Genomic DNA, 24,899 nt, shown 5'->3' with positions numbered 1-24,899 from the left:
CAAATAACAGATTTTCAAACCCAAGCCTTTAGCTGAAGTCCAATTCACAAAACCCATAACATCAATGTTGGATCTGTGATATTATCATTGATATTTCTGCTTTGCAAATATAAGTGATGTCCAGGTGTTAGAAAAAAACAAGGTATTTGTTGGTGGAATTGCCTCGTTAAAAGCCAAGGGCTTGACATGTTTTAATGATCTCAGACCTAGCAGAGGTTAGCAAAGTCAAAGAAAAAAGGATGGCAGTGGACACAAAGAATACAGAATTTAGGGGCCATCTGGCAAGAACTCCCAAGATAAGGAAGAAACAAATAAAACCAACTCAGCAACTGTGCTGAAATCATTTCCAGGTAGGTAAAAGGTAATTCTGGCAGGGGGAATCTGCAACCACTGACATGAGAAATCCGTCTGCAGGAAGGAAAGGCTGAGCATACAGACTTATTAGTATGAGAAGTGAATCATGAACCAATAGAAGACAGAATACTAATTAATAAGAAAACTATGTAACTTGTAGCCAGTGAACACTAATGTCTTTGTTTGATAAAATGTGTAAGTAGTTAAAAGCTTTGGCTTGCTTAATCTGTGGAAACCTCCAGTTTGCACCCTGTGCAAAATAAACAACGTCACCTTCCTAAACTAGACTGTGTCTGTGTTTAGAGAGCTCCTAAAATCGACATCATCTCTCTGCAGACACTCCAAACCCATGTGGACGCGTTTCTGTGCCAAGGTGTTTCAGCAGGGCTTGGACTGAGAGATCTCCATTGGGCCCTTCAACCCCAAATGTTCTGTGATTCCGCCACAGCCGAGCCACAGCACCGGCGCTTTTGTGGCAGCGGTGCCCCGAGCGCTGCCATCGAGAACCCAGAGGTTTCCTGGCCTCACCAGGGGCTGCCGAAGCTGTGGACAGCCCTCAGGGGAGCTCTGTCCAGCGAGGGGCTGCCCTGCCCTCCTCGAGCCCCTCACACAATGGGCCATGTCCCCCTCACCCACCGCGGGTCGGCACAACTGGCTCCACTACGGCTCTCCCACACGCCCAGCCTCACCCTACAGCACTCCTCTCACCACGCGAGGTTTCCGCTGTTTCAAACCACCGCTGAAACAAAACAAGCGAGGAAACACCGGCGCTCTCACTCCGGCGGCATCCCCGGGCTGAGGCGCCATGGCGGGTACTGGCAGCGCCGCCATCTTGGCGCGGCGCCGCCCTCAGGCAGGGAAGGGCGGCTCGTGTCCCTCCGTGCCCTCACCCAAAATGGCCGCGGGCGCGCCCGCCCAGCCCTGAGGCGGGACCGGCGCTGAGGGCGCGGAGGCGGCCGCGGGCCCCTTGAGAAGGCGGCTGGAGCCCCTTGAGAAGGCGGCTGGAGCTCGGGCAGGTACCGCGGGCACGGCGCTGGGGGAGGATGAAGCGGGGGCTCGGGGTCTCCGAGCACGGGGGGACAAAACGCGCGTGTTGGGCGGGTTTTGGTAGGGCCGGGCCCCGCCTGGGGAGGGTCTTCCCTTCCCTCAGGGGAGAGCGGACTCGGGGGGGTGCGGTGAGAGCAGGTGCAGGGGTGGGAGGTAAAGAAAAATGAGCTCTGTAAGGAAAATTCACCTGATGTGTGGTCCTGATGTGATGGATGTTGGTGGTGGAGGTTTCAAGGTGTGCCTTCCATGGGTTTTGTTGGCTCGCCCTGAGCCGAGAGCTCGGAGAAAGCATGGGAATGTTATTTTGATGTTGGAGATCAGTTTAGTGCCAAACCAGGCAAATTCAAGCAAAATTGAGTTTGGGAATTTGAAATGAAAGAGCAGCACAAAATTATCTCTTTAGCTGTAATCTCAGCATTGTTGTAGTAAAACAGTGTTTGCTTTAGGGTGCATTTATGATTTATTTATTAAATGTAACTTTAAAAGTTGCTTAGATGCTTTTTATTCCAAGGTCCATGTCTTGCAAGGAACAGCCTGTAAGAGACAATACACTGATGCTGAGTACCCAACATTAAACCAAAACTGGCATTTGCTTGCTTGAACTTCACTAAATTATTGTGGAGGGAGATATCAAAGTTTGTATTAATGGCCTTGACTGATATGCGTGAGAATTATGTTCTAAGCAGGATGTAATATTTGTTAAATACAGCAAGATTTCTGCAGTGATCTCAATGTATTTTATAACTTGTATTTGATAACAGGCAGGGGAGGGTGTTGTAAATGCACAAGTATTTTCCAGTATATTGAGAGCAACTCACAGGAGTCATTTGAAGATTAAAATTTGATGCTCCACATCCGGAGGAGATGGAGCATGTCTTGTGCAATAAGTGCTGTTGGCTCTTTTGGTTTCAGATGCTCTCAGATGTGTTGCTAAGAGATTAAAATCAAAGTCGTGGGTGCTTTTTTGTTTAACTGAAAAGACCTGGTTCAGTCTGCCCCCCCTGGAGCTTTGCATCCAAACTACCAGAATTACTGGAGCCTCTTATATCCAAGAGCAACCGGATAGCTGAAGGACTGAAAATCACATATTTGCCTTTTGTGAGAACTTGGATGTGCTCAGACCTGCTCTCTCCGTGTTTTTCATGGTTATTCAGAACGTGATGCATGTTGACATTTTCTGGAGAGCTGTTCTCATAGGCAGCTCACAGCAGCTTAGTGCAGCCTCCTTGGACTGGTTCTGTGGGACAGGCTGCCCGGGGAACTGGTGGAGTCACTGTCTCTGCAAGTGTTCACAAAACGTGTAGTTGAGGTGATTAAGGACATGGTTTAGTGGTGGACTGGGTCAGTGGTTGGGCTTCATGATCTTAAAGGCCTTTCTCACCCTAAATAACTCTGATTGCATTCTGTAAAACAGTAAAAACATACTGAAAATGCTGCACGGGGTTACCCAGCTCTCACTGGTTTTAATTAGTACCTGTCTTTTTAGTCTCTGCTGTTTCTGCCTAGGCTGGAGGCATGGTCTTGTTGAGGACAGACAAACATCCTTGTTGTTGGAGCTCCTGGTTGTGTTGCTGAGGTGGTTTGGAAGAGGGGAACGGCGTGTGTGGCATTATGGGATGCTGGCAGTGCTTGGCTGTTGCCCTTCCCTTCCTCATCTCTACCCAGCAGGGATGAGACCCCATGTCAGAGGTGCAGAGGGCTGCACCCTCCTGCCCCAGCTCCCAAACTAACCTTTCACACAACCCTTGGAGCTCACAGGAAAAATGCTGTCAAAGAGATTTCCATTCCCCTTGCTGTTTTTTCTGTTTGAAGGGCTGCATGAATTAGTGACAACATTGTTCCAGGTTCTTGTTTTCCACATTTTTCTTCTGGAATCTGATTATAATAGAAAGAAACTTGCCCCCAAAATGAGAACTTTCAGATTTCTGTTGTTGTGACGCAACTCTCTACATGACAGTTTCATTCTGTGGTTGTTTTCAGTGTTGCTCTTCCTGTCAAAAAAGACTGTGTTCTTACCCTGGAGTATCTTTTATAGTCTAGATTACGACTTTATAAGTCCTGAAAAACGCTAGGAAGGGGAAATGGTGGAATTGTTAATGATTTGAAATTCTTACTTTTTTACCAGTGAAGTTTCATGATTCAAACTGGGCTGTTGGGAGTGTCTTTTGAAGATGTACATGTTGGTTGAAAAACGCACAAGTTCCCATCTGCATCTAAAGAGGTCGCCTGGCATCCGATCCTGGTCCCTCTGTGTTGGTAAGACCACAGCATTCCTACTTCAGAGCTTGCTTTAAGGGAAGAGGGTCACTGAATAAACTCCTGAAATAGCCCGTGGTGAAATGCCTGCTTTCCAGGCATTTTCCTTTCCAGAACAGGAATGGTTGTGCTTTAAATTCTTCCTTTCTCACAGCCGCTAAATGAGTCTGAAGCCTCAGCGTGGCAGTTTCACTGTGAGACTTTCAGTCTCATCTGGAGAACCTCAGAAGCTCATGGATGGAATTTTAAGGGAGTCCTGAAAGATCAAGAACAGAAAGTTTATTGTGTGCCATGCAGCAAGAGAAATGTGAAGCTTCTGAAGGGGCTGTACAGTTGGGTTAAAAAACATCTCCATTTTCAGGAGTGGAGAACTGCAGTGTGGCCATGCTGGGCTTGGATCATGTGTGTGGTTGTGGTGAGCTCCTAAGGACACTGTAGGAAATGGGAAGTCATACAGGACGTTCTGAAAGGCATCTTTATAAACACTACTGAATATGCAGGAAAAATAAACTTGTTAGGATTGCACTGAGAGAGCTGCTGGGGAAAATGTGGCATATCCTGCTTTCCAGCTGAGCAAATCCCACTGCAGTAGCACCACGTTGTCATTGCTTTCAGGGATGTTGAGCGGATCTTTGCAGTTGCAGCAGCCTCTGGAGCATGGGGCACTCTTCAGGTGCTTCCTCCTCCTTGAGAGAAAGGAGCTGGCAGTTTCTGACACAACTTTACTGCAAAAGTTTTCTTTTGGCTTTATAGAGCACTTGCTCTTAAAGGGAAAAAAAACATTGCAAGGTTTGTGTGAGCACTCCAAGTTGTACTGTGCTGAGAGAAGGTGTGGTGTCATGGTTAGACTGAGTCCCTCTGAGGTTTATTCCCAGTTGAGTCACAACATTTTTATTTCTGACCTCTGTGCTTTTAATGCCTTTGCAGAAGGGATTTTTTTTTTCTTTTAATACTGAGAGAAAAAAATAACTTGACTTTCATATAGTGATTTATGTTGAAATCATGTTTGTACTGTTTTTGAAAAGTGATATTTTTCATCAGGGAATTTGAGATGTTTTTGAGCTGCTTATTTGTCCTAATTCTCGCTTCTTTCCTCCTAGGAATAGCCTCCATAGGTTTGGCTGCTGCTTATTATAGTGCAGGTAATGGCCTAACACTTTTTTGGGAGAATTGTTTCTTTCCTTGATCTGTTTTTCATGCTGGTAACTCATCTGCAGCTTCTGCCTGGCCCTTCAAAGGCAGTGTAGGTTTTTCTCCCACTTTGTGGTGTGAGTATTAAAACCAATAATAACTGTTGCCTCTCTGGCTTACTTTGCTTTAATGCTCTTATTTCCTACTCAGCCTCCTTTTCCATTTGCAAGTATTTTTAATAATGATATTGGTACTCTGTGGCATTTTGTACTTTCAATGTTTTATAAATGTGATTAGCTGGTCCTCAGAGCTCTCCTGGGAAGATGTAATGACTATTTGACACCGTAATGAAATGATTACTTTGCCTTTGACAGAAGTTCTCTGTTTCTCTGGAAACTGTCAGATCATCACTGGCAGAGATTACTCATCCAAGCACCTTTAGAGGTCAGACAGCTACTGCTGCTTCCTCCCCCTGCAGCACAGCAGACTGCACCAAATGCCAGCTGTCTTCTCATCACTGGATTTATCCTGAAAGCTGCCCTGTGATTCTTGTGCTGCAGTTTGTTAACATCAAGTGTTAAAACTTAATACTGTGCAGGAATGTGCTACCAATATAACCCACGTATTTTTATTTGAAGAGCAACATGCAGTGAAAGCTGCTTGAGCCACCAGCTAAATCAGCCTTGTTTTTCTTAAGATGTTGCAGCAAAGTTTTCTGAAACCCCAGCACAGTTCCTACTGTGCCTTCAGTTAAAAGCCTGAGTGAGCAAATTGTTCAGGCTGTGACATGTAAACATTTCCAGGACATGAAATGCAGATGTTTGTTTGTCGAGAGGACCAACTGCTTCCTTTTATGCAGAAACATGTTTGCTTTATTGAATTTTCATTGTCCTTATCCTTGTCCTCTGCAGCACAAATATTTGGTGTTGGACAGCAGGTTGGCAGTTTTGTGGATGCCTTTTAAGATGCCTTTGCTTGTAGAGAAGAAAAAGATGGGATGTTACAACCTTGCCAATAATACATATGTTTATAATTCTGCATAATTTGAAGCCCAGCGTGAATGAAGTTTCTGAAAAGTGTGAAGACTCTCTGTATTTTCATCCTGGGAAAGAGCTGTAAAAAACTTGTAGTATAACTAAAGGCAAAAATGTTTCATCAGAGAAACCTTTCTTCCTTTTGTTGCTTTTAAAGGAAGTATGTTGCTTTCAGGATTGTTTGAATACCAAAGAAGGGGAAAAAAAAAAAAGCTAAAATTGTGCATTTTTTGCATTGTTCAGACAGCTTGGCATGGAAACTCTTCTACATGGCTGGGTGTTTCTTTGTGGCAGCCCAGAATCTGGAGCAGTGGGAGGTAAGATGCTGAACTCAGGAAAGGAGGGTCTGTGAGTAGGAAGCAGTTGGCAGATGCTGATTCCAGCAGCCCCACGCACTTGCTCAGTCCAAACAGACAAGTTATGGTTTTGGTTTGGAGGAAACCCTCTGGGCTGCTATACTGGGACTAGGATTAGGGCAATAATTCTTTGAGTACACAAGCATGAAAATGTGAAGCGAAAACATATGGGTATTTTTAAGGGGAGACTTGGCCCAAAATGCTCTCTCTTATATAAAAGAAGGAGGATGACTAGGACAGTCAGCTGCACAACATGATTTTGAACTTAGCCTTCTTCAAGCTAATAGCAGAGCAGCCACTAAAAAAGGGAGCTCTAACCTTCCAGGCTGCTCAGTTTTTTTCCTCTGGGACAAGCTGGTTTAGAATTGTGTGGATGTTGATTTGAGAGCAATAATCCACTTTGTCACCCTGCTGACCTGAGTTGTGTTAGAATGAGCAGCTCACCTAAAGAGAATGAGATCCTCTTTTCATTGCCTGGCAGAGATGTTTGAGGTCCTTGTAAGCCTGACCCACAGAGCACAGCACTGCAATGTCAAATTCACCAGAAGTGGAAATTATAGGAGTTACAAGTTAGTGTTCAAATTTGATTCCAGGCAAAGTTTTTATTACATGAGGAATGTGGCAAGAGGGACAATGAACCCATTTTTAACTCCCTTCTAGAAGTCACACATGAGATATGGTAAAGTTTCTGTTAAAACCAAGAGCAAGATTGTGATTTTCATGGTCTAATAATAGAGTAATTTCTCTAAACTAGCTGTTTACCAAGATTATTTTCCCACAGAACTATTTTTATTTTACTTTGAAGCATAGCTAGTGATGGTGTTTTCAATAAAATATTTTATTGTTCAATTTTACAGGAAGCAATATTTGATAAGAACAAGGGAACACTCTGCCTAAAAACATTCAATCTCTACAAAAAAATACTGACCTTATCAAAAGGAGGCAATGAACAAGGTGAGACAGCAGCATTTGTGGTAGAAAATGCGGTGAGCAGCAGAAGAGATGGAAATGTGCCCATTTAATAGCTTCTCTGGAGTTCTGTACTCAAATTAAGTCACATCTGCTTCCAGATCTGCTTTGTTCCCAAGCAGCAGATGTAACAATCTGCCTCTCTGGGCACAAGTGCTTTTTCTCATTGTGCTGAATGCATCTTGTTAATTATTTTAATCCAAGGTAAGTAGGCCTACACATTGCTTTCCATAATATTCTTAGTCATTCCTTTGGGATGTTAATGTGTTTGCCTTGCCCTTGGCTAGTAGCCTGCTTGGAAGCTGAGACTGATGGAAAGATTTCAGTTTTGGATGCAGAAGTTGAGATTCCTGTAATCTCATCTGCTTTGGGGAGCAGGCAAAGGTTTAGATACCATATGCAAGCAGACATGTTGCATCCTGCAGATATAAAATGTGCATTTAAAGCAGCCTGTTCAGGAGGCTCAGCCTAATGCAGGATCTGATGTCCTTTGGGCTTCCTCTTGGATTAACAGGAGTTGCAGAATAGTCTGTGACTTGGCTGAGTCATGGTGAGTTGGTAGCTCTATTGCAGACTGGGATCTTTTATGCTGTTGCAGAAGTAGGATCTCCTTCCATATCAGAGTTTTTGTTCTACCCCCTGATGTAAATAGAACCAGCTCTCTATAAGCTCAGAAGAGTGGCCAAGTTTGGAATGACCTTAAGCTGAATTTGTTTTTTAAAGAGTTCATTTTCAAGATGGAAGATCAAAGATGTGGAGAGAAGGGTGTTTAATGTTTCTGAACTTTCCTTTAGGATACATGTTTACAATGGAGAGTTGAGGATATCTCTTCCTCTTTGATAATAACTGGTTTAGGTACCATACATGTGAGGATGCAGAGATCAGCAGGTGCTCTGAGCAGTTAAATATTTCAGTATTTGTTCAGTTTCAGTAAGCTGAACACCTGTTTGCCTATTCCATACAGAAAAATAGTTAAAACTGCCATTAAAGCAAGTGGGAACCATAAGTAGTAAGGGGTTGCTCCCCAATGCCTGGCTGGCTGTATGCTTTTCCTTAGGGCCTGTCCCAGCTACAGCGTGCTGCACTCACACCCTGTACGTGTTTCTTTTGCCTGTGCAGCTCAGCAGCTGTTTGCTGCTGCAGGAGTGCCCTGGTTGTGTGGGGTGACAGCAGTGGTGCCCAAGAGCAGGGTTCCTGTCACCCTGTTGTTAGCTCGAAACACATAATCACAGAATGATTATGTGCAGGTGCTTTTATTGAAGAGCTCTGGGAATCAGGGGTACAGGGTACAGACCCAAATCTGACTCTGACGTGGATTTGAAATGGACATGTTTTTATACCCTTTTGTTATATAACTACATATTAATTATTAAACCCATATTGTTCTAGTGTATGAATTCTTGTAGTTTTCATCAGGCCCCCTAAAGATCGTTTCTCGTGATTCTTAAACAATAATCATATTCAATTACCAAACAGTCATTACATTTAACAAAAATATAATTTATCCTATGATGATTATGCAGGTACAGTTTCACATGATCTAATAAAGACAAAACCCAACCTTTCCTTCCTAGGGCCTACGTAGTTTTGGTTCCCTTTCCCAGGCCGATCCAGGCCCAACCTTTCTTTCCACCTCCCCTGAATCTATTGTATACAATTCCCATGATTTTTAGAAACATTTTAATCCTATGCTATCACTGTCACCCTGTCACAGCAGTGGCAGTGCTGAGGGTGTGCAGTCACACTGACAGTCCCTTGTCCCTGTCTTTGCAGTGGTGGCAGTGCTGAGGGTGTGCAGTCACGCTGACAGTCCCTTGCTGTCCCTGTCTCTGCAGTGGTGGCAATGCTGAGGGTGTGCAGTCACGCTGACAGTCCCTTGTCCCTGTCTTTGCAGTGGTGGCAGTGCTGAGAGTGTGCAGTCACACTGACAGCTCCTTGTTGTCCCTGTCTTTGCAGTGGTGGCAGTGCTGAGGGTGTGCAGTCACACTGACAGCTCCTTGTTGTCCCTGTCTTTGCAGTGGTGGCAGTGCTGAGGGTGTGCAGTCACACTGACAGCTCCTTGTTGTCCCTGTCTTTGCAGTGGTGGCAGTGCTGAGGGTGTGCAGTCACACTGACAGCTCCTTGTTGTCCCTGTCTTTGCAGTGGTGGCAGTGCTGAGAGTGTGCAGTCACACTGACAGCTCCTTGTTGTCCCTGTCTTTGCAGTGGTGGCAGTGCTGCACGAGATCCGTGACGTGAACGTGGAGGAGGAGACCGTGCGCTATTTTGGGAAGGGTTACCTGGTGATGCTGCGCTTTGTCACCGGATTCTCACACCCCCTCACACAGAGTGCAGTGCTGGGCTGCAGAAGGTGCAGTGTGGGCTTTTAAAAATTGCAGTCTGTAAGGTGGGAGGTGGCAATCGTGTGGGTCAGTAACTGCCGCTGTTGTAACTAAGCTCAATTTTTAGACTTGCTGGTATGACACTGTGTTACTCAGTTTAAACTTTTAAACCCCATCATGTTTTCATTTACAAACCTTTACACCATCTATCAGGATCATGTTTAGATATCTGAGATCCCTTTAGTGGCACATATCTGCTGGAGTTCTCTTCCAGACAGTTGTCTTCCTGTCTTCCTCAGCTATGCAATGGCAGAAGGGGTTAATTCTACTTTGCAAACATTTGGTGTATTAGTTAACAAAAAATTTATCTTAAGCATTGATAGTAAGGAACCTTGCAGCAGGGGCTGGGGAGAGGACTGATGTGGAGGGAATGGCTTGGTGTGGCATGCTGTCAGCCGTACCCTCTATGCCCATATGACTTTACCTTGAGGCAGTTACTCTCAGGAATTAGCATGCCTGCTCTTGTCTTGTCAGCACCACAGTTCCACTAACTCTTCCATTGTTTCTTCTTTTTCCACAGTGATGTGGATGCAGTTGCCAAACTCATTACAAGTTTTCTGGAACTGGACAGAGTAGAGACCCCACAAGATTTCTCCCAGAGCAGCGAAACAGAGGCAAGTGATGCAGATGAACCGGAGGCTAAATACTGATAGTCGTTGTGAACTGAAGCAAACAGAGGCTTTCAAATATCTGGAAAATACTCTGGTTGTTCTTCAGAAAAAGAAATCCATCACAACCTTGACATGGGCATTTCTCAACGTGTGCATTTACAATGGGTGGAATCTGTCTTAGGGCACATTGTTTAGTGCTAAACTGCTTCAAGACCCTGCATGTGGACACTGCTGGCTTTTGAGCTTTGTCAGCTCATCAAACTTGTCTAGGAATTGTTATTTATTATTGAATTGGTTTGAAATAATTGCTTTTCCATTAATGAAGTGAAGGTACAGATGTGAACTTCTGCTTACTGCAAACATTTGCTGCAGGTACAGTATATGCAATGTAGAAGAGTTGCACTTGCAACTCATAACACAATGCTTTGAGGTTTCCCTTTTAATATATGCAATTAGGAGATGAAGAGTAGTGGCACTTTTATGTTCTCTACTACTGACTTGCCATTGGATATCTGTGGAAATTAAAACTGAGTGCCTCTCTTGGAATTCTAAACATCAGGTTGATCAACCTGTAACAGTGTCTTAACTTATCTCAGATTCACCAAGGAGCTATAAATAGGAAAGGAAAAATAATCATGATGAAACATCTTTGGGATGTTCTACCTTAGTCCTGTTCTGCTTTACTTCTGGGCAGAACAGAACAATCTTTTTCTAGACCTCAATGTTTACTATTTAAACTGTGTATTTAGAAAGGAAACAGGGACATGTGTAACTTTAGGTAGGGAAAAGCATGATGTCAAACAAGGTGGTAGCCTAGAGTTGTTGAGTATTTCCTCACTTGAAATGATACCGAAGTGCTAAATAATAACTTTTTTAAGGTAGCTGGCATAGACTAAATGTTTGACTTGTACCTGTGTTTTTACTCCAGGTGTGTGGTGTCCTCTGTTCTGACCAATGGTTTCACAAACAGTTAAAACACAAAAATTTTCAAGGTATTTCTGAAGTAAAAGCTACCTCTGTTAGTCAATATAGTCTGTCTAGAACTAGAACTCCATGCTTATATTAATATGTCAGTACAAGAAAAAACTGTAAAAAGATGCAAGTTTCTTCAGCATGCTAAAGCTACTTGTACTGAAGTTCACTAGGTTTTATTTAGGAATCTTATGGTCTTCAGACCTGATTTAGAAAATATTTACACAGTTACATCTAAGAGATCTGAACAGGGTACGAGGTAGCTGTGTTGTCTGCTTTCACGGCTGGCCAGCAGCAAATGTCTCCTGGCAGCAGTTTCTTCAGGATTTAAAAGAGCCTGTGTTGTTGTTTCCAATCACTCTACTCCTTCAGAGAGGTGGTTCTGAAAAGCTTTTGGTAGAAGCCCCATCCTGTTGTGTGTTCCAGTTTAGTCTGAAGCTGAGCACCTGCTCATCAAAGAACAGATTTCAGCCATTCAGACCTGAGCAGGGAGGGAGAGGCTGGTGCTGTCAGTGGAAGGTTCTCACACTGCAGCAGGGACAAGGCTGTTGATGTAGCTTTGCCTGCAGCACAGAACTAGGTCTGTTTTCTTTAAATAAGATAAAAAAGTTGTAATCACATCAGGTATCTGCCAGTACACGTTCTTGAAAGTCCTCTGAGTTGTTGGGGTAATGATGGGGCTTTCAGTGCCTACCCCACACCACTGGAACTGGGAAGCTGCTGTGTATGAATGTGGGAAACTTAGGTTACAGGCAATTAGCTAAATTTGCCTTTCTTCTGAAGCACAGCTTTAAGCTAAGCATAATCATCAAACGTGTTTAAAAAATGTTGTAGGGTGTAACACTTTGTAGACTTCCTCATTTAAATTCCCTGTAATGTATACCCCAGGTGATGCTCATTTTGGAGATAGGAGAATGAGATTGGGGATTTGGAGAACTCTTTTTTTTTCCCTCCACAGTGTAAAATGAGAATGGTGAGTGTTCTAAGGACTCGCAGTAGGAACTACAGTCCTGGAGTATGTAATGGTATAATGTAAGCACAAGGGCTCAGCCTGTGGTAGCTGCTGCTTTGTACCAGTGATAGCCAGAGGGCATTCATGGTGTGCATTGCACTTACTCTGTACCCATGGAATGTACCATGGATAATACAGACAAAACTACCTGCCTTCAGTCTTGGCTCTACTGCCTTTCCTTTGTATTCTCATGAGAGCTGACATTCCATGGAAGATATAAACCTGCTGTGATTCTCCAGTTAAAAGCCAGCTTTTGAGAGGTACGTGTGACCCTGCACTGCAGCCTGTGTCCTGCTTCTGCTGAGCTGTGGTGTGTGCATCCAGCTTGCTGTGCATTCGTAGTGTTAGTCATGTCTGTGCTACAGACTATGCAATATCTTATACAATGACTAAAACAACCTAAGGAAAATTCAGAATCTATAGAAAGCAGAATGACCTATAGTGAGGTACAATGTAACTTGAAATACATCCTGTGGAATAAGTTGCATGTTGGGTTGATGTCAATGATCACCTCTTCAGAGGTGTTGTATCCTCCTCACTCCTCGTTATCCTGCTGTGTTAGGCAGGAGAGGGATGGCTGCTGCCATGCACTGTGTGTCTAGGAGGAATATTTTGACTCCTCAGCCTTTCCCTTGGAGCAGCTGGTGCCATCCTCTCTCGTGCCATTTCCATTTTGCATTTGGCAGCTGTCACTGTACCAACAAGTCCAGTTGCAGTGGGAAGCTGTGTTTGTTCTGTAGTTTGAGCTCACAGGATGGGCCCCTGAGGCTGTGGCTGCTGCCTGTGGGGCTGTGTCCTGACTGATCCACCCAGGAGCTTCCTGCGGCACTGATCTGAGCCTCTGAGCCTGGCAGTGGGACACTGCACCCATGTTAGCACAGGCTGATGGGCTTTTCTCTTGATCCACATGTGGAGCTCCTTGCCCCCAACACCTTTATCATTAGTAGTGGGAAGTCATGGCCAGATGCAATGCAGTTATTGTGTGCACATACAATTAACTTGCAATTGCTCTTCACATGGATTTGGTAATGGCAATGTCTGTGCACTCGTCAGCAATGGGAGCAGCTTGAACAACTGTGGAAAGCAGGTGCAGCTCAGAACAGGTTCCATTCTTCCCTCTTTGGACAAGTCCTCTCTCACCCTCCTTTTCTGCCACTTCTCATCATTCTGCTGAAGGCTTTCCTGGATGCTTTTCCTCACTTCTCTCGGGCCCATTAAAGTCAAAGGCCCAGTAAACAGAGCCTTACCTGTGCCTGGTGTAAAGTAACTTAGACTCAAAGGAATCATGTGAAAGACTAGTTTTGGTTAGGAAATTAGTTACTCCTAGATTGTTACAGATGTAGTCATTAACTTTTGCATCTCAGGCTATCTAGAGATTTGTGCCTGGACAGCTGTGGTTTGCATGACTTACAAATGATTTAAAACCCTGCATAGCTGAACTTAGGTTAGATCTAACACCCTGACCCCTAACACCTTTTGTCATGCCCTTTACTATATGTATGGCAAGTGCCACTTAGCAGATGATCCAGCTCGTGCTTGAGCAGCACAGTGGCAGTTCCCTGCATGGCTGTGGTGGGATGGCACTGGGGCTGTGGCTGCTGCACTGAGCAAAAGCCAGAGTGCAGCTGTGCAGAGGGGAAGCACTGCTCTGTGTAAGGTGTAACCTCATAGTCCAGAACTTCACAATGAAACATTCCATGCCTGGCAGCAATTGTGCAAGCCTGAAAGAAAATCCAAATATTTATACTTGAGATCTGACTCGGGCTGTAGTTATGAATTTCCACAATTACCAGAACCTCAGCTGGCTCAATAATAAATCAGGAGTGCTAGTTCTGACAGTGTCATAGATGGCTGGGAGGCAAAAATACTGCTGGAAAATGTTTAGAAATTGCCTTATTTCTTTTTTTTTAAATTTAAAATTGCAAGTAGAATTTCAGCAAGGCCTTGTTGTATTGTCTTTTTTTAAAGAAGTTCATTGATAAAATCAACTTTGATAACTTGTTTTGCATCGCTGTAGTATTTTGTATTGTTTTTAATTAAAATTATTAAAATATTAATGGCTGTCTAAATTATTACTGGGAACAGAACTAATGAAGGAGTTAATGAGAGGGGGGACAGAATAGAAGAATAACAAATACCTGCTTAGAAGTGACCCTGCTGACACTCTTGCAACAGTCCAGCTTTTAATTCCATGTAGACTGATAGATCCAGCTCTCTACTCCTGAATATTTCCATTTTCCCTCCTTTAAACCAAACCAACATACTACACACCCAAAAAACCAGAACCTGTCTACAAACACTTTGAGTATCAAAGGTTTTATTAAAGGAAAATAATTAAGATGTTTAGTTCAAGCTATGTCACAGGTATACATAGCAACTGGTTCTTTTTAGATAAAGATCTGCATGTGGACCTAGTTACTAAGACTCTCATTGAGTCAGTTGAAATTTGTCTTGTGCTTGAGTTTTGCTTTCTGTATGTCAAGATTTGTTCCAAAAAAATGTCAATACCATTTCTTCCATAAAAATTTAAAGAAAGGAATAAATGGAGCACAAAAATAAATAATACTTTGAATATTCATGGTGGAGTAACATAATTAACTACTGTACTTATGAATTATTTCCATTTTGGTGATTATCTCAATTCTCCACTAAAGTCCGCAAAATATATTTCTATACATTATGACAAGTTTGACATTAAAGCAGAATAAACCACCATTTTTTCATTATATTTAGTAGCTTTAGTCACGGCTCAAATTGGGACAAACCTGCAAAGTGCAGGTTGCAGTTTCAGGTTTTACACTGATGCCTCAGTGAGTGAGGTGGTGTTTTTGTGTGGGGATGAGACTATGCAGCAGGTGAAGCAGCCCAGTGTGTTAAGGCAGTTTTCCCTCCAAGCCCAGGTTTCACTGCCTCAGGAGCTGCCTCTTGCCACAACTCAGAGCACAGGTGCAGTTATGGTACAGAACATAATGACCCAGTTTTAAAATATCCTAAATATTAGGGTAGAACTTCCTCAGGTCGTTGTTGTGTAAGAGTCTGTTGCTACAAATCCTAATTTTGGAAGAAACTGGGTTTTTCTCCTGCCTTTTAAGAGAGTGAGCTGTGACTCACTCCTGCATTCTGTTCTGCAAGGAGAGCAAACCTGACTTACAGGCAGGTGAATTAAAGCTCAGCATCTGTTAAGACAGGAAAATTGAGTTGAAATGGTTTATGTTAATACATTCCTCCATGCCTTCAGGTCACTTTTGTTTAACCACAGTTCATGCTTCAACTCTCAAGATGACAAACTCCAGCGCAAGGACTAGTTGCTGATTTTCACTAGTCATGTTTTCCCAGGGAATGAGTCAGACTAATTGAAATGCCCCTAATTTTGTGCTTTTATTGCTTCATCTAAATCATCCACCACTTGCTGCAGCTTCTGAAGGCTGGGGTGGACATTCTCCTCCATCCATTCCTCTATAGCACACCTGTGGAAAACTTGCTCCATGGCTGCTTGGAGGTCTTGCACCACAGCATTCCACTTGGAGAGGAGGCTGAGCAGAAATGAGAAGGAAGAAACAATGACATTTGCAGGTGAGCTCTGCCTCAGGGGAGGGTTGGCTTACTGGCCTTTGGAAGGGAGTACTGTCCTTAAAACCACTTTACAGGAAAAGAGGCATCTGTTACAAGAGCCCAAAGGACTTGATTTTGTTCAGATGGCAAAAGCTTGATAGTGTGTCTGTTTAAGTTCCATTAATCTTGGCACTTTCCTCATGCAAAGACTTTTAAACTACCAAAATGAGCTCAAAAAAACAATTTACACATTTTAAGTGTAACTGAAACCCACTGTAGGACTTGTTGGGAATTTAATTCTGGGTTTTATCAGAAAGAGTAGATGAGGTTGGATATTCACCCTATCATAGCAAAAAAACCCCAAACAAAAAAACCCCAAAAAAACAAAACAAAAACAAAATAAAAACTAAATAAATAAATAAATAAATTAAAAAAAAAAAAAAAAAAAAAAAAAAAAAAAACACACACCACAAGTATAAATGAGCCTTTTAGCATGAATTGGCAAAATGTCTAGGACAAGTTCTGAAAAGCCCATGGTGACAGGGAGCAGGAGGAAGGGCCTGGCTTTATTTTTATTCCAAGACCTGCCTGGAATCTGGCCTAGGGTAGCTCCTACACCAAGGCCAAGCACTGCTTAAGGTGCAGCAGGGCTGTATAGGAGTAACAAGGGAGAGGCTTTTGGAGACCAATTTCCTTCTTGTTCTCAAAGAATTCATTCAACAGAAGGCAAAGATAAAATTAGAATCATAGAATTGTTTGGGTTGGAAGGGAACTTTAAAGATCATCTAGTTCCAACCCAAACATGGTGTATAAAAACATATTATGGATAATTTGTTGGATTCCCATTGATATTTTTGAGATAATTCTGGAAAGAAGTAAGGGCTCACAACTCTCTATTCCTGAGTGCCTAAAATATATCAGACTTTATTTCCCCTGTAATGCAAAGCAAGTGGTGTTACCTGACTGCATCTGGCTGGAAGTGGTGCATCATGATAGGATGAATAATCTTCCTTTTCCTGTGGTAGGGGCTGAACCAGCCTGTGACATACCTGAAAATGGATGTTGGGAGCAGTGATGGAACAGCAGCAACACCTGTTTGTCACGGCCAGGGAGGTGGGGAAGGCTTTAGCTGAACTCCTGCACAGAGATGGTGCTTAAGGAGTAAGTTTACTTCAGTCTATAGATCTTTGGAATTAGCTTGTGCAAGTATTCTGACAGATTCTGGTCATCTGCTGGAGTATAAGTTTCATTTCAAGCTCCTTTCTTCTGTAACTGCACCATTCAAATTTTTCATTTTAACCTTAAATAGTAGTAAAATGTAATTAAGGAAAGAACTAAATCCTTTGAATAAGGCAGCATACAGTATTTGGGAACTTTGCTAAAATATTTTACATTTTGATCTAAATATTATGTTCTGCTGAGGTGTCAGTGGCACCTGAAATGCAGAGCTTGATATTTAAATCACTTTTCTGGAGCTGTGCCCCACTTTGAGATGATACAGCTCCAACACTCCTGCAGCCAGGCAGAGAATCAACAGAAACCTCATTACCTGTTCCTTTCAAGAAGTTCATCCACTGATGACTTGAGGTAGAAACTAACTTGTGTCACAAGTGTGAGGATATTGCTCCCAGGAAAGGTCCCCAGACTTGTGCTGTCCAAAGAGGATCTGTTAGTTTCTGAACTTACCACACAAGGAGAAGCACCTGAATTCTGCAGCTGGAATTTTACCTCATGTAAGTATCAATCTCCAGGTTAGACATTCCCAGGAGCTTTTCCACATTTTCTTTAACCTTTTCAGAATAGCCACCTGGCAGAAAACAGTGGAAATGAGTAAAGGAGCCTAAGAAACCAAAATGTTCATACAAGAGGGGTTTTCTGGAGTATTCTGCCTTGGCTTAGTAGTTCCCCTTTGGTGAAGATTTTTTTTAAGCTAAAATGAAAATAAAAGGAAAAAACACTTGTGGGTGGGAGGAGGAGCTCATTATCTTTCATACAGTTGTCTTGTGCAAGGTGAGCACTTCCTAGCTCTGAGCTTTCTGTTCAGAGTGCTGAATAGTTCTAGTGCCTTAATTAAAAAATCACTGTTTATTTTGAAAATAACAAAAATTCTGTTGGCAACTGCCTGTAAAGAAAGCAGAAACTACAGGAGGCATTTTACCAGTGTCCTCCCTAGATCCATTTAAAGAAAAACAGTTAGCTAAAACAACTTTTACATATGAGCACGTTCTAACTCTAAATTAGATTTAGTCTCATTTATGTATCACTATTGTTTCAAATCAGTTCAAAAAGCAATTCTGCATCTTAAATTTATTTTTTAATATAAGCATGAACTTTTTGACCATTTGTGTATTAGATCAAAATAAAGAAAGAAAATATAATAGCTACTTTTAAATACTTAGGCCAAGAGGCTTCTCTGCTCCTATGCTGCAAATTGTAATTTATTGTTCATAATTCAGGCCATGATCAATTCAGCAAACCACCTCAAAATATTACAAGTCTGTGCCAATCTTAGGGTGAGGTCACTTCACTCCTGTGCTGGGCATTATCTGAGAGAGAAGAAAATTGTCATTGTACCATTCTTTAGTGCCTGCAGACACACGGCCAGTGATGGAATTGCCACAGGGAGAAGCTCACACAAAACAGAGAAGTGATCATACCTACATAAGAAAACATCTATTAATTACACATTTTACTGTTAGAGCACACTAAACAAGTGGGAAGTTTTAATATTTCCATCACTAAAATTCAAAGAACCTCAGAAACATCAGTTTCTGTCTCAGAGAAGAGATCTCTTATCTCTGAAATGTGAATATTCCTGGTTTACTAGTAAGAACAGATCAAAAACCCAAATTCTTTTCTCAAGGCAAATTAGGGTCAGAAATTGGACATCAGCTCTCTGGTATTCCCTAAGACCTCCTGTCTGCATAAAAATGTTTTACCCCTTCATTACATTAACAAATTCTCATCTCTTACGTGATTTATTGAGTTCCCATCAGACATTCAGATAAATACACCATGCATGAACTGCTATTGTCTGTGAGCAGTCCAAGGTGGCACAAAATCCATCCAAGCCTCCCAACCCAACCTGCTGGTGGTGGTGTCCCCAAAGCCACTGTTCCTGCTGGTTAGTGCTGCACAGCTGACTGCAACTCTGAAATCTACCCTCCACAGTGTGGGGGCAAGGCCCAATAGTGATAGATGGAAGATCTGCAGGGTTGCAAAGTTCCCTTCTAAATGCCCAGCTTCCTTGTACCTCTTAGGGGGCTTTTGGGTGGAAATTGCTGATCTGTGAGCCTTGGAACCAGGCAAAGGCTGCTGCTCACCTCTGCCAGCCGGTCAGCGCGATACCTTCGAGGACACCAGCGGGGCTCCTGCTGGCCACCTGCAGCCACTCCAGCTGGTTCCTCAGGTGGTGCCCAGTCAGTGTCAGAGACTGATTCACTCCCGTGGCTCCCTTGAAGGCACTTGCAAACCACACCTTGGAGAAGCCACACCTGTGGTACTTCTCTACAAGCTGCACTGCAGTGAGACACAAAGGGACAGGATGAGCTTTCTCCAGTTTCAGCCCCGACGGCAATGCTGCAATGAAGGGGAACACAGCTCCAGATCCAACAGGCTGCTGAGCCTTTGAGCCTTTTCCTGTCAGGCTTGGAGCATCAGCAAGGATGGGGGATTTGAGACTCCTCCTGAGCAGCCTTTGGAGTGGCTGTCCTCCCCTTTCCATGTGCCAGTTACTGTATTCCACTCCCTTGTATTGCTACCATGCTAAGACCTGTGAGATTGTAACAAGCATGCACAACATTTGACAGCTGATTGTTCTTGCAACAAAGAAATATTTGCATGAATGTTAAATGCCCCACTGGAGCCTTTAGGAGCTTCCCTCTGAATTCTATAGGTGTGTGAAGCCTTGAAGCTTCAGAGTTATGTGCTCCTACTGGTGTTAATGCAAGGAGAATTAATGTAACAGTGCTTGTGGAAAACCTCTCAATCTCCTATCAGTGATTCCATAGCTCTGCTGAAAAAAATTAAGCAGCCTACAAGGCAAGTCATTCATAGGGGAAACATAAATAGAAAAAGAAAATAAGTAATAGCAACTATCATATGAAAATAAACAAGGACTGTCTTTATGCTATTAAAGCAATAAAAAACAATTCAACAAACCCAGAATGTTTTGGTGTCCAGCTAAGGTAGGTTTTAATGATAGAATTTTGCTTTGGCTATTCTGCTTCTACACAGCTCAGCAGAGAAGTACAAACCTTTGCCCTTCACGTCGATGTCTGTTGCATAGTCCCAGATCATGGGCTGCACCAGCTGTGGGACCCCGGACTCTGAAAGGAACAGAGCTCTTCTAAACCATGGAAAACAGCTGGTTAAATGAGAACTCAGTACAGGTTACTGGGGCAGCAGCATGTGGCTACAACTATGGCTTGTCACTTACAGCTTAAGTGCCCCTGGGCAGTATCAGCCTGGGACATGCCCAGGGCCACTGTCCTCAGGCATCCTGAAACCATTCATATAGAGGAGCAGTGACAATTTATCAGCGATCCCATTCCTCCCAAGCCCACCTCATTCTTCACTCCTTGCCTCTCCCTGTGTACCAGCTGGATTCCACTGGCAGAGCCATAAGCTCTACACAGGAGATTTAGCTAAACTCAAATGGAACATTCACCTCTCCATTCACAGAGTGCCTGGGCTGTGTTTGCACAGAATGTAACTTTTCAAGTACAAGTAAAGATACAAATTCAGCTTTAACTCCGTTTATAACTGTCCTGGGCTGACAGTGCTCTCTATCCCATAATCCCATATCGTGGACTCCCTTGTTATGTCTAAGAGGTTACCGTCCCCTTTAGGGGGGGCGGGCACTGGCCTGCTGGGGCTTGCTCCGCTTTGCTTTGGCTTGGCTTTGGCTTCCCTGCTTCTAGGCGCTCGCTGTCTTGCAATTTTCTGCTAGTTTCTTGCCCTTTCGTTCTTTTGTTTTTTCTTCCTTTCTTTCTGCTGCCTCTGTGCTCTGTTTGTTTTTTTTTTTTTTCCTTTTCCTCTTCTCCCTTTCCCCCCCCCCCCCCCCCCCCCCTTTAAGATTTAGGACCGGCACCCGGAGCTGATCTGGCTGGAGGAGTCCGAGGAAGATCGCCGGGGCTTGTAAAAGAAGCTGCGCGCCCCTCCCCTCACAGTAACCTGAGCTTTTTCTGTTCTTTTTTTTCCCTTGTGTCGGGGGGTGTTTATTCATTTGTTAATAAACCGGTTTTTTCCACTTTGTGTTCAAGAGATTCCTTCCCAAACCCAGGGTTGGGGGGAGGGGTGGTAGAGGTTTTGTTATTAGGGGATTCCTTGAAGGTTTTCCCCTAATTCAACCCAAACCAGAACAATAACCAACTCTTTAGCTAATTTTAAACATGTAAAACTGACCCCTAGAGAAACTGCGGTAAATTGTACAGAAGATCAGTATTTTAATTCCATCACATTTTCATTTGTTTATTCTGTTATTGTGGCAGTAGAGTGCACTTAAGAGTGCACTAGATGCTGTACTGTTCTTGTGGAAACTCCATGGGTCCCACCTGCATTTTTGGGGATGATTTCCCACTATCAAAGCCTTGAAGAGGTCAGTCACTGCTGGATGAGCTGCACAGCTCTTCCCGGTACCATTTAAATCTGTTTACATCAGCTATGTAAGGTGGCTCTGGAAATGCTGGAACTCTATCTCAGACTACTCAAATTTGAGCAGTGGTTTGATATTTTTCCACAATTCAAAGTCCTCACAATGTGCACCATGATCACAAAGATGCTCACAGGGCTGCAGCTCCTCTGTGTGAGTTTGCACCACTTGGGATCAGATGCTGCAAAGGGCAGAAATGAACATTAGAAGGTGCTGAGAGGCACAGAGATTTAGGCTTGGACCACAGATGTTAATAGGTTGTTGTTTTAGTGTATAAGGAAAGTAGAATTGATGGCAGCCACTGCAGGGTGAGCATTTTGTGATGGAAAACTAATGCTCAGACTGGCCCACACTCACACAGGGACTCTGTAACAGCCAAGGACTGAGTGCTTCTATTCTCCAGTCAAACAGACCACACCTCAACTCCTGCCAGATTTGCTCTTTTCATTGCATTCAGCTGCCAAGCAATCTGTTCTATCTGCCTGTGTAAAGCTGCCTCACCCCATGGCTGGGCACACACCTGCCAGTGTTTCCTCACTCATCCCCCTGAGCATGTCGTCCCACACGATGGGTGTCACCCTGGGGTAGGACGAGGCCAAGCAAGTGGCAACTGCTTTTATGTGGGATAAGCACAGCTTCTCTGGAGTGTTGTCTTGCTGCTGCAGCCACTGCTTTGACTCCTCTCCTTCGCCAAGGTAGTAGACCTGAAACACCAAGCAAATCATCCTGACTTCTTGTGCAGAAATAGAGAAAGTGAGGTAGGCAATATTCAAAACCTCTGTCCAGGTGTGACCCACTGAGTGGATGCATTCAATTTCTATCAGTCTGCAGGAGACTGTGGCCACGATTACATGCATCACTTGAGGAATTTTTCCTACAGAAACTAAAATATCTGTATGCCATATTTGCCTTTGGAATGTCTGTCCTTGGAAGTAGCTCTCATCACATTTATTCACTTCAAATCCAGCAACCCATCAGGACCTCAGGTAGATAAAACACGGTTCCTGTCTTGGGGAAGACCATCCAAATGTGAATCTAGAAGCAACCTGGGTAGCCCAGCATACTTGGTCCCATGCAGAGAGTAATTAAAATTTGCTGGTTTAGAGCAGGTTTTATTTATTCTACATAAATAGTATTTTGCTTTATAAAAGCCTACAGCTGCCTATCTAACCTATCCACTAGTTTCAGGATACAACAGGATACAAAATGCTAAACTAATATCAGTACAGTTAAGTGGTCATAATGAGTTCCAGGGATCTGTGTGTCATCAGGATGGTTTTAAGAAACTATGAGAAAGAGAAGCTTGAGTTTTCTCCTTCTCAAGGAGACAAACTACCAGGATAAAACACCCAATGCTTCCAACCACAGAAGGGTTTACTTTGAGTAACTTGACCAGAACAATGAACCAACATCTTACACCAAAATTTCAGGATTCTTAATGAACAGCCCTAATTGAGACCTCACTTCAAACACTCACTAGACCTAAATCCAAACACTGTTAGATTTAAGAAGCTGCTTTCAATACTTTGATATTACCCTCATATCTATGGAAATGACAACCTGTGCTACTGGAATCACTTATTGTCAAAAAGACTTTTCTGCACTGGCTCAAGTGGCGTTTTCTGTCCCCAAAATCCCACCCAAACATGGCCTGGGCATCACTGAAATGCAGAAGCCTCAGCCCTTGCTATCATTCCTCAAAAGAAAAGAAACATTCCCAGCTCAAGAGAATTCCCACCTCATCACAGCCGATGTGAAACCACTGTAAATCCTCGTGCAGGGCCATGACCTGGTCAATCATGGCTTTGACCAGTGCCAGGGACTCCTCCTTGTGTGGGTTCAGGGCGTTGGGCAGCGCCTTCACCTCCCGCAGATGAGCAAACTCCCTGTGCTTCAGCACAAACTGCAAGGGAAAGGGGAGCTGGGGGCAGCTGCCACACCAGGGGACAGCACCATCCTCCTGTCCCCAAGGCTCTGAGGGCAGGTGTCCTGCTAAAGCCAGGGTTTGGCTTGACTGAGCCCCAGGGACAGGCTGGGGGCACGGCTGCTGGGGGTCTCTGACCACAAAGCACCTAACAGGGTGGCTGAAGGAAACAGGGAGTCACTGCAGTGTGACCCTGATGTCCAATCCTGCAGCTGGCAGAGCTCCATAGCCAGAGCACTGGGACTTGGACTGGAAATTTTCCAGCAGAGAATCAAAGAATGGGTCAGGCTGGAAGGGAGCACAGCGGCTCACCTGGTCCCACCTCCCTGCTCCAACAGGGTCATCCCAGAGCACAGAGTTGTGTGCAGAGGGCTCTGGAATATCCCCATTGAAGGAGACTCCACACACTCCTCTCTGGACAACCTGTTCAGGGCTTGGTCACTGCACAGGAAAGAAGTTCTTCCTCATGTTCAGCTGGAACTTCCTGGCCATCAGTTTCTGCCCAGAACTGGACACAGTGCTCCACGGGGCCAAGCAGAGGGGCAGGATCACCCCCTGCCCTGCTGCACCCCGAGATCTCCCCGGGCCCTGCTGGCTCAGCACACCCACTCTCACCCAGCCTGGCAGCCCCAGCTCACCTCCATGTGCCCAAAGCTCTGCACCAGTGGCACCACATCCAGGCCCTGTGCCCGTGCCCGGCTCAGCAGCGCCCGGAGCTCGGCGGGGCTGCGGGATGGGGACAGTCAGTGCCCGCGGGGCAGGGCCCGGGTACCCACACCTGCGGTACCCACGGCTGCCTGCGGGGCACAGGCCCTACCTGTAGGCGTGGGGGGCCTGCAGCGGCTCCAGTGGCCCCGTGTACGGGAAGGTGTCCTCATACTCCAGCAGCAGCCCGGTGGCACCCAGGGCATGGAGCAGAGGCAGCACCTGCGGGAGGGAGGGAGGGGACACTCGGGGTGCGGCTGGGCTGTGACCAGGCTGCCACCACCCTGTGCCCCTGTCACCTGCACACCAGGCACATGGATCACCTGCTTCAGGTGCATCCCTCACCTGAGTGCAATAAATCCTTCACCCAAACCGGGTACATCCCTGACCCGAGCCCAGTACACCCCTTACCTGAGCCAAATCCTTCACCTGCACCAGGGACATCCTTCACCCACACCAGGTACACCCTTCATCTGAGCCCAATACATTCCTTATTGGTGCCAGATACATCCCTCACCTACACCAGGTGCAGCTCTCATCCGCCCCAGTCACGTCCCTCATCTGCCCCAGGTTCACCCCTCACCTGCCCCAGGCTCGTTCCTCACCTCCCTCAGGCTCACCCCTCACCTGCTCCAGGTACTGCGCCCGCGGGGCGGCGCCCTTCAGGTCCAGGTGCACGAGGCGCCGCCGCATGCTCTGGCCTCGATTGCTTTGGCCTGCTGCCGCACGTCCCGGCACACCGCACTCGGCCGCGGCCCGCTGTCACTGCCCCGCTGTCACTGCCCTGCTGTCCCAGCGCTGCCCGCCCGCGATCTGCTGTCCCGTTGTCCTGGTGTACCGTTGTCCCCGTGTGCCGGTGCCGCTCCTCCGCCGCTCCCGGCTCTGCTCTGGATCCTCCTCCTCCCTCTCGGCGGCAGAGCGTGTTCCCTCAGCAGGAAGGCCG

The 24,899-nt window shown here is 44.8% G+C and overlaps 2 protein-coding genes across 3 annotated transcripts; one reads left to right on the top strand and one right to left on the bottom strand.

Annotated features, from left to right (window-relative positions):
* The first annotated feature begins 1,266 nt into the window (after positions 1-1,266).
* Positions 1,267-11,848, top strand: CYBC1 (cytochrome b-245 chaperone 1). Of its 2 annotated transcripts, none has more exons than XM_083874882.1 (7): positions 1,267-1,370; positions 3,527-3,657; positions 4,758-4,799; positions 6,066-6,139; positions 7,036-7,132; positions 9,352-9,496; positions 10,048-11,848. In XM_083874882.1, exons 2-7 carry the CDS (start codon positions 3,573-3,575, stop codon positions 10,175-10,177), a joined length of 573 nt encoding a protein of 190 aa, XP_083731008.1. In that variant the 5' UTR covers positions 1,267-1,370; positions 3,527-3,572; the 3' UTR covers positions 10,178-11,848. The 2 variants fall into 2 exon arrangements, with proteins under 2 accessions (XP_083731008.1, XP_083731009.1); XM_083874883.1 differs by lacking the exon at positions 1,267-1,370 and adding an exon at positions 1,557-1,636.
* Positions 11,849-11,969: 121 nt separating this feature from the next.
* On the bottom strand, positions 11,970-24,897 carry HEXD (hexosaminidase D). The gene is made up of 12 exons (XM_083874881.1): positions 24,584-24,897; positions 24,069-24,178; positions 23,890-23,977; positions 23,066-23,230; positions 21,848-22,031; positions 19,931-20,002; positions 18,998-19,193; positions 18,249-18,331; positions 17,403-17,481; positions 17,224-17,325; positions 16,634-16,723; positions 11,970-15,655 (listed from the first exon to the last, which is right to left on the bottom strand). Exons 1-12 carry the CDS (start codon positions 24,647-24,649, stop codon positions 15,487-15,489), a joined length of 1,404 nt encoding a protein of 467 aa, XP_083731007.1. The 5' UTR covers positions 24,650-24,897; the 3' UTR covers positions 11,970-15,486.
* Between the last annotated feature and the right edge of the window lie 2 nt (positions 24,898-24,899).

Source organism: Zosterops lateralis (assembly GCF_965231275.1).
Source record: "Zosterops lateralis genome assembly, chromosome: 18".
Taxonomy (NCBI): domain Eukaryota; kingdom Metazoa; phylum Chordata; class Aves; order Passeriformes; family Zosteropidae; genus Zosterops; species Zosterops lateralis.
The sequence above is the reverse complement of the archived record's forward strand: the minus strand, read 5'-3'. Positions and strand labels throughout refer to the sequence as shown.

What these genes read in the sequence shown, in the direction of transcription:
- CYBC1 (XM_083874882.1), top strand. Translation starts at nt 3,573, where the DNA reads ATGTACATGTTGGTTGAAAAACGCACAAGTTCCCATCTGCATCTAAAG. An exon ending in AGAATCTGGAGCAGTGGGAG is followed by an intron (nt 6,140 to 7,035) that starts GTAAGATGCTGA and finishes TCAATTTTACAG; the next exon opens with GAAGCAATATTTGATAAGAA. An exon ending in AAAAGGAGGCAATGAACAAG is followed by an intron (nt 7,133 to 9,351) that starts GTGAGACAGCAG and finishes CTGTCTTTGCAG; the next exon opens with TGGTGGCAGTGCTGCACGAG.
- HEXD (XM_083874881.1), bottom strand. Translation starts at nt 24,649, where the DNA reads ATGCGGCGGCGCCTCGTGCACCTGGACCTGAAGGGCGCCGCCCCGCGG. An exon ending in CAGGCCCCCCACGCCTACAG is followed by an intron (nt 23,978 to 24,068) that starts GTAGGGCCTGTG and finishes CCCATCCCGCAG; the next exon opens with CCCCGCCGAGCTCCGGGCGC. An exon ending in TTCACATCGGCTGTGATGAG is followed by an intron (nt 22,032 to 23,065) that starts GTGGGAATTCTC and finishes TTGGTGTTTCAG; the next exon opens with GTCTACTACCTTGGCGAAGG.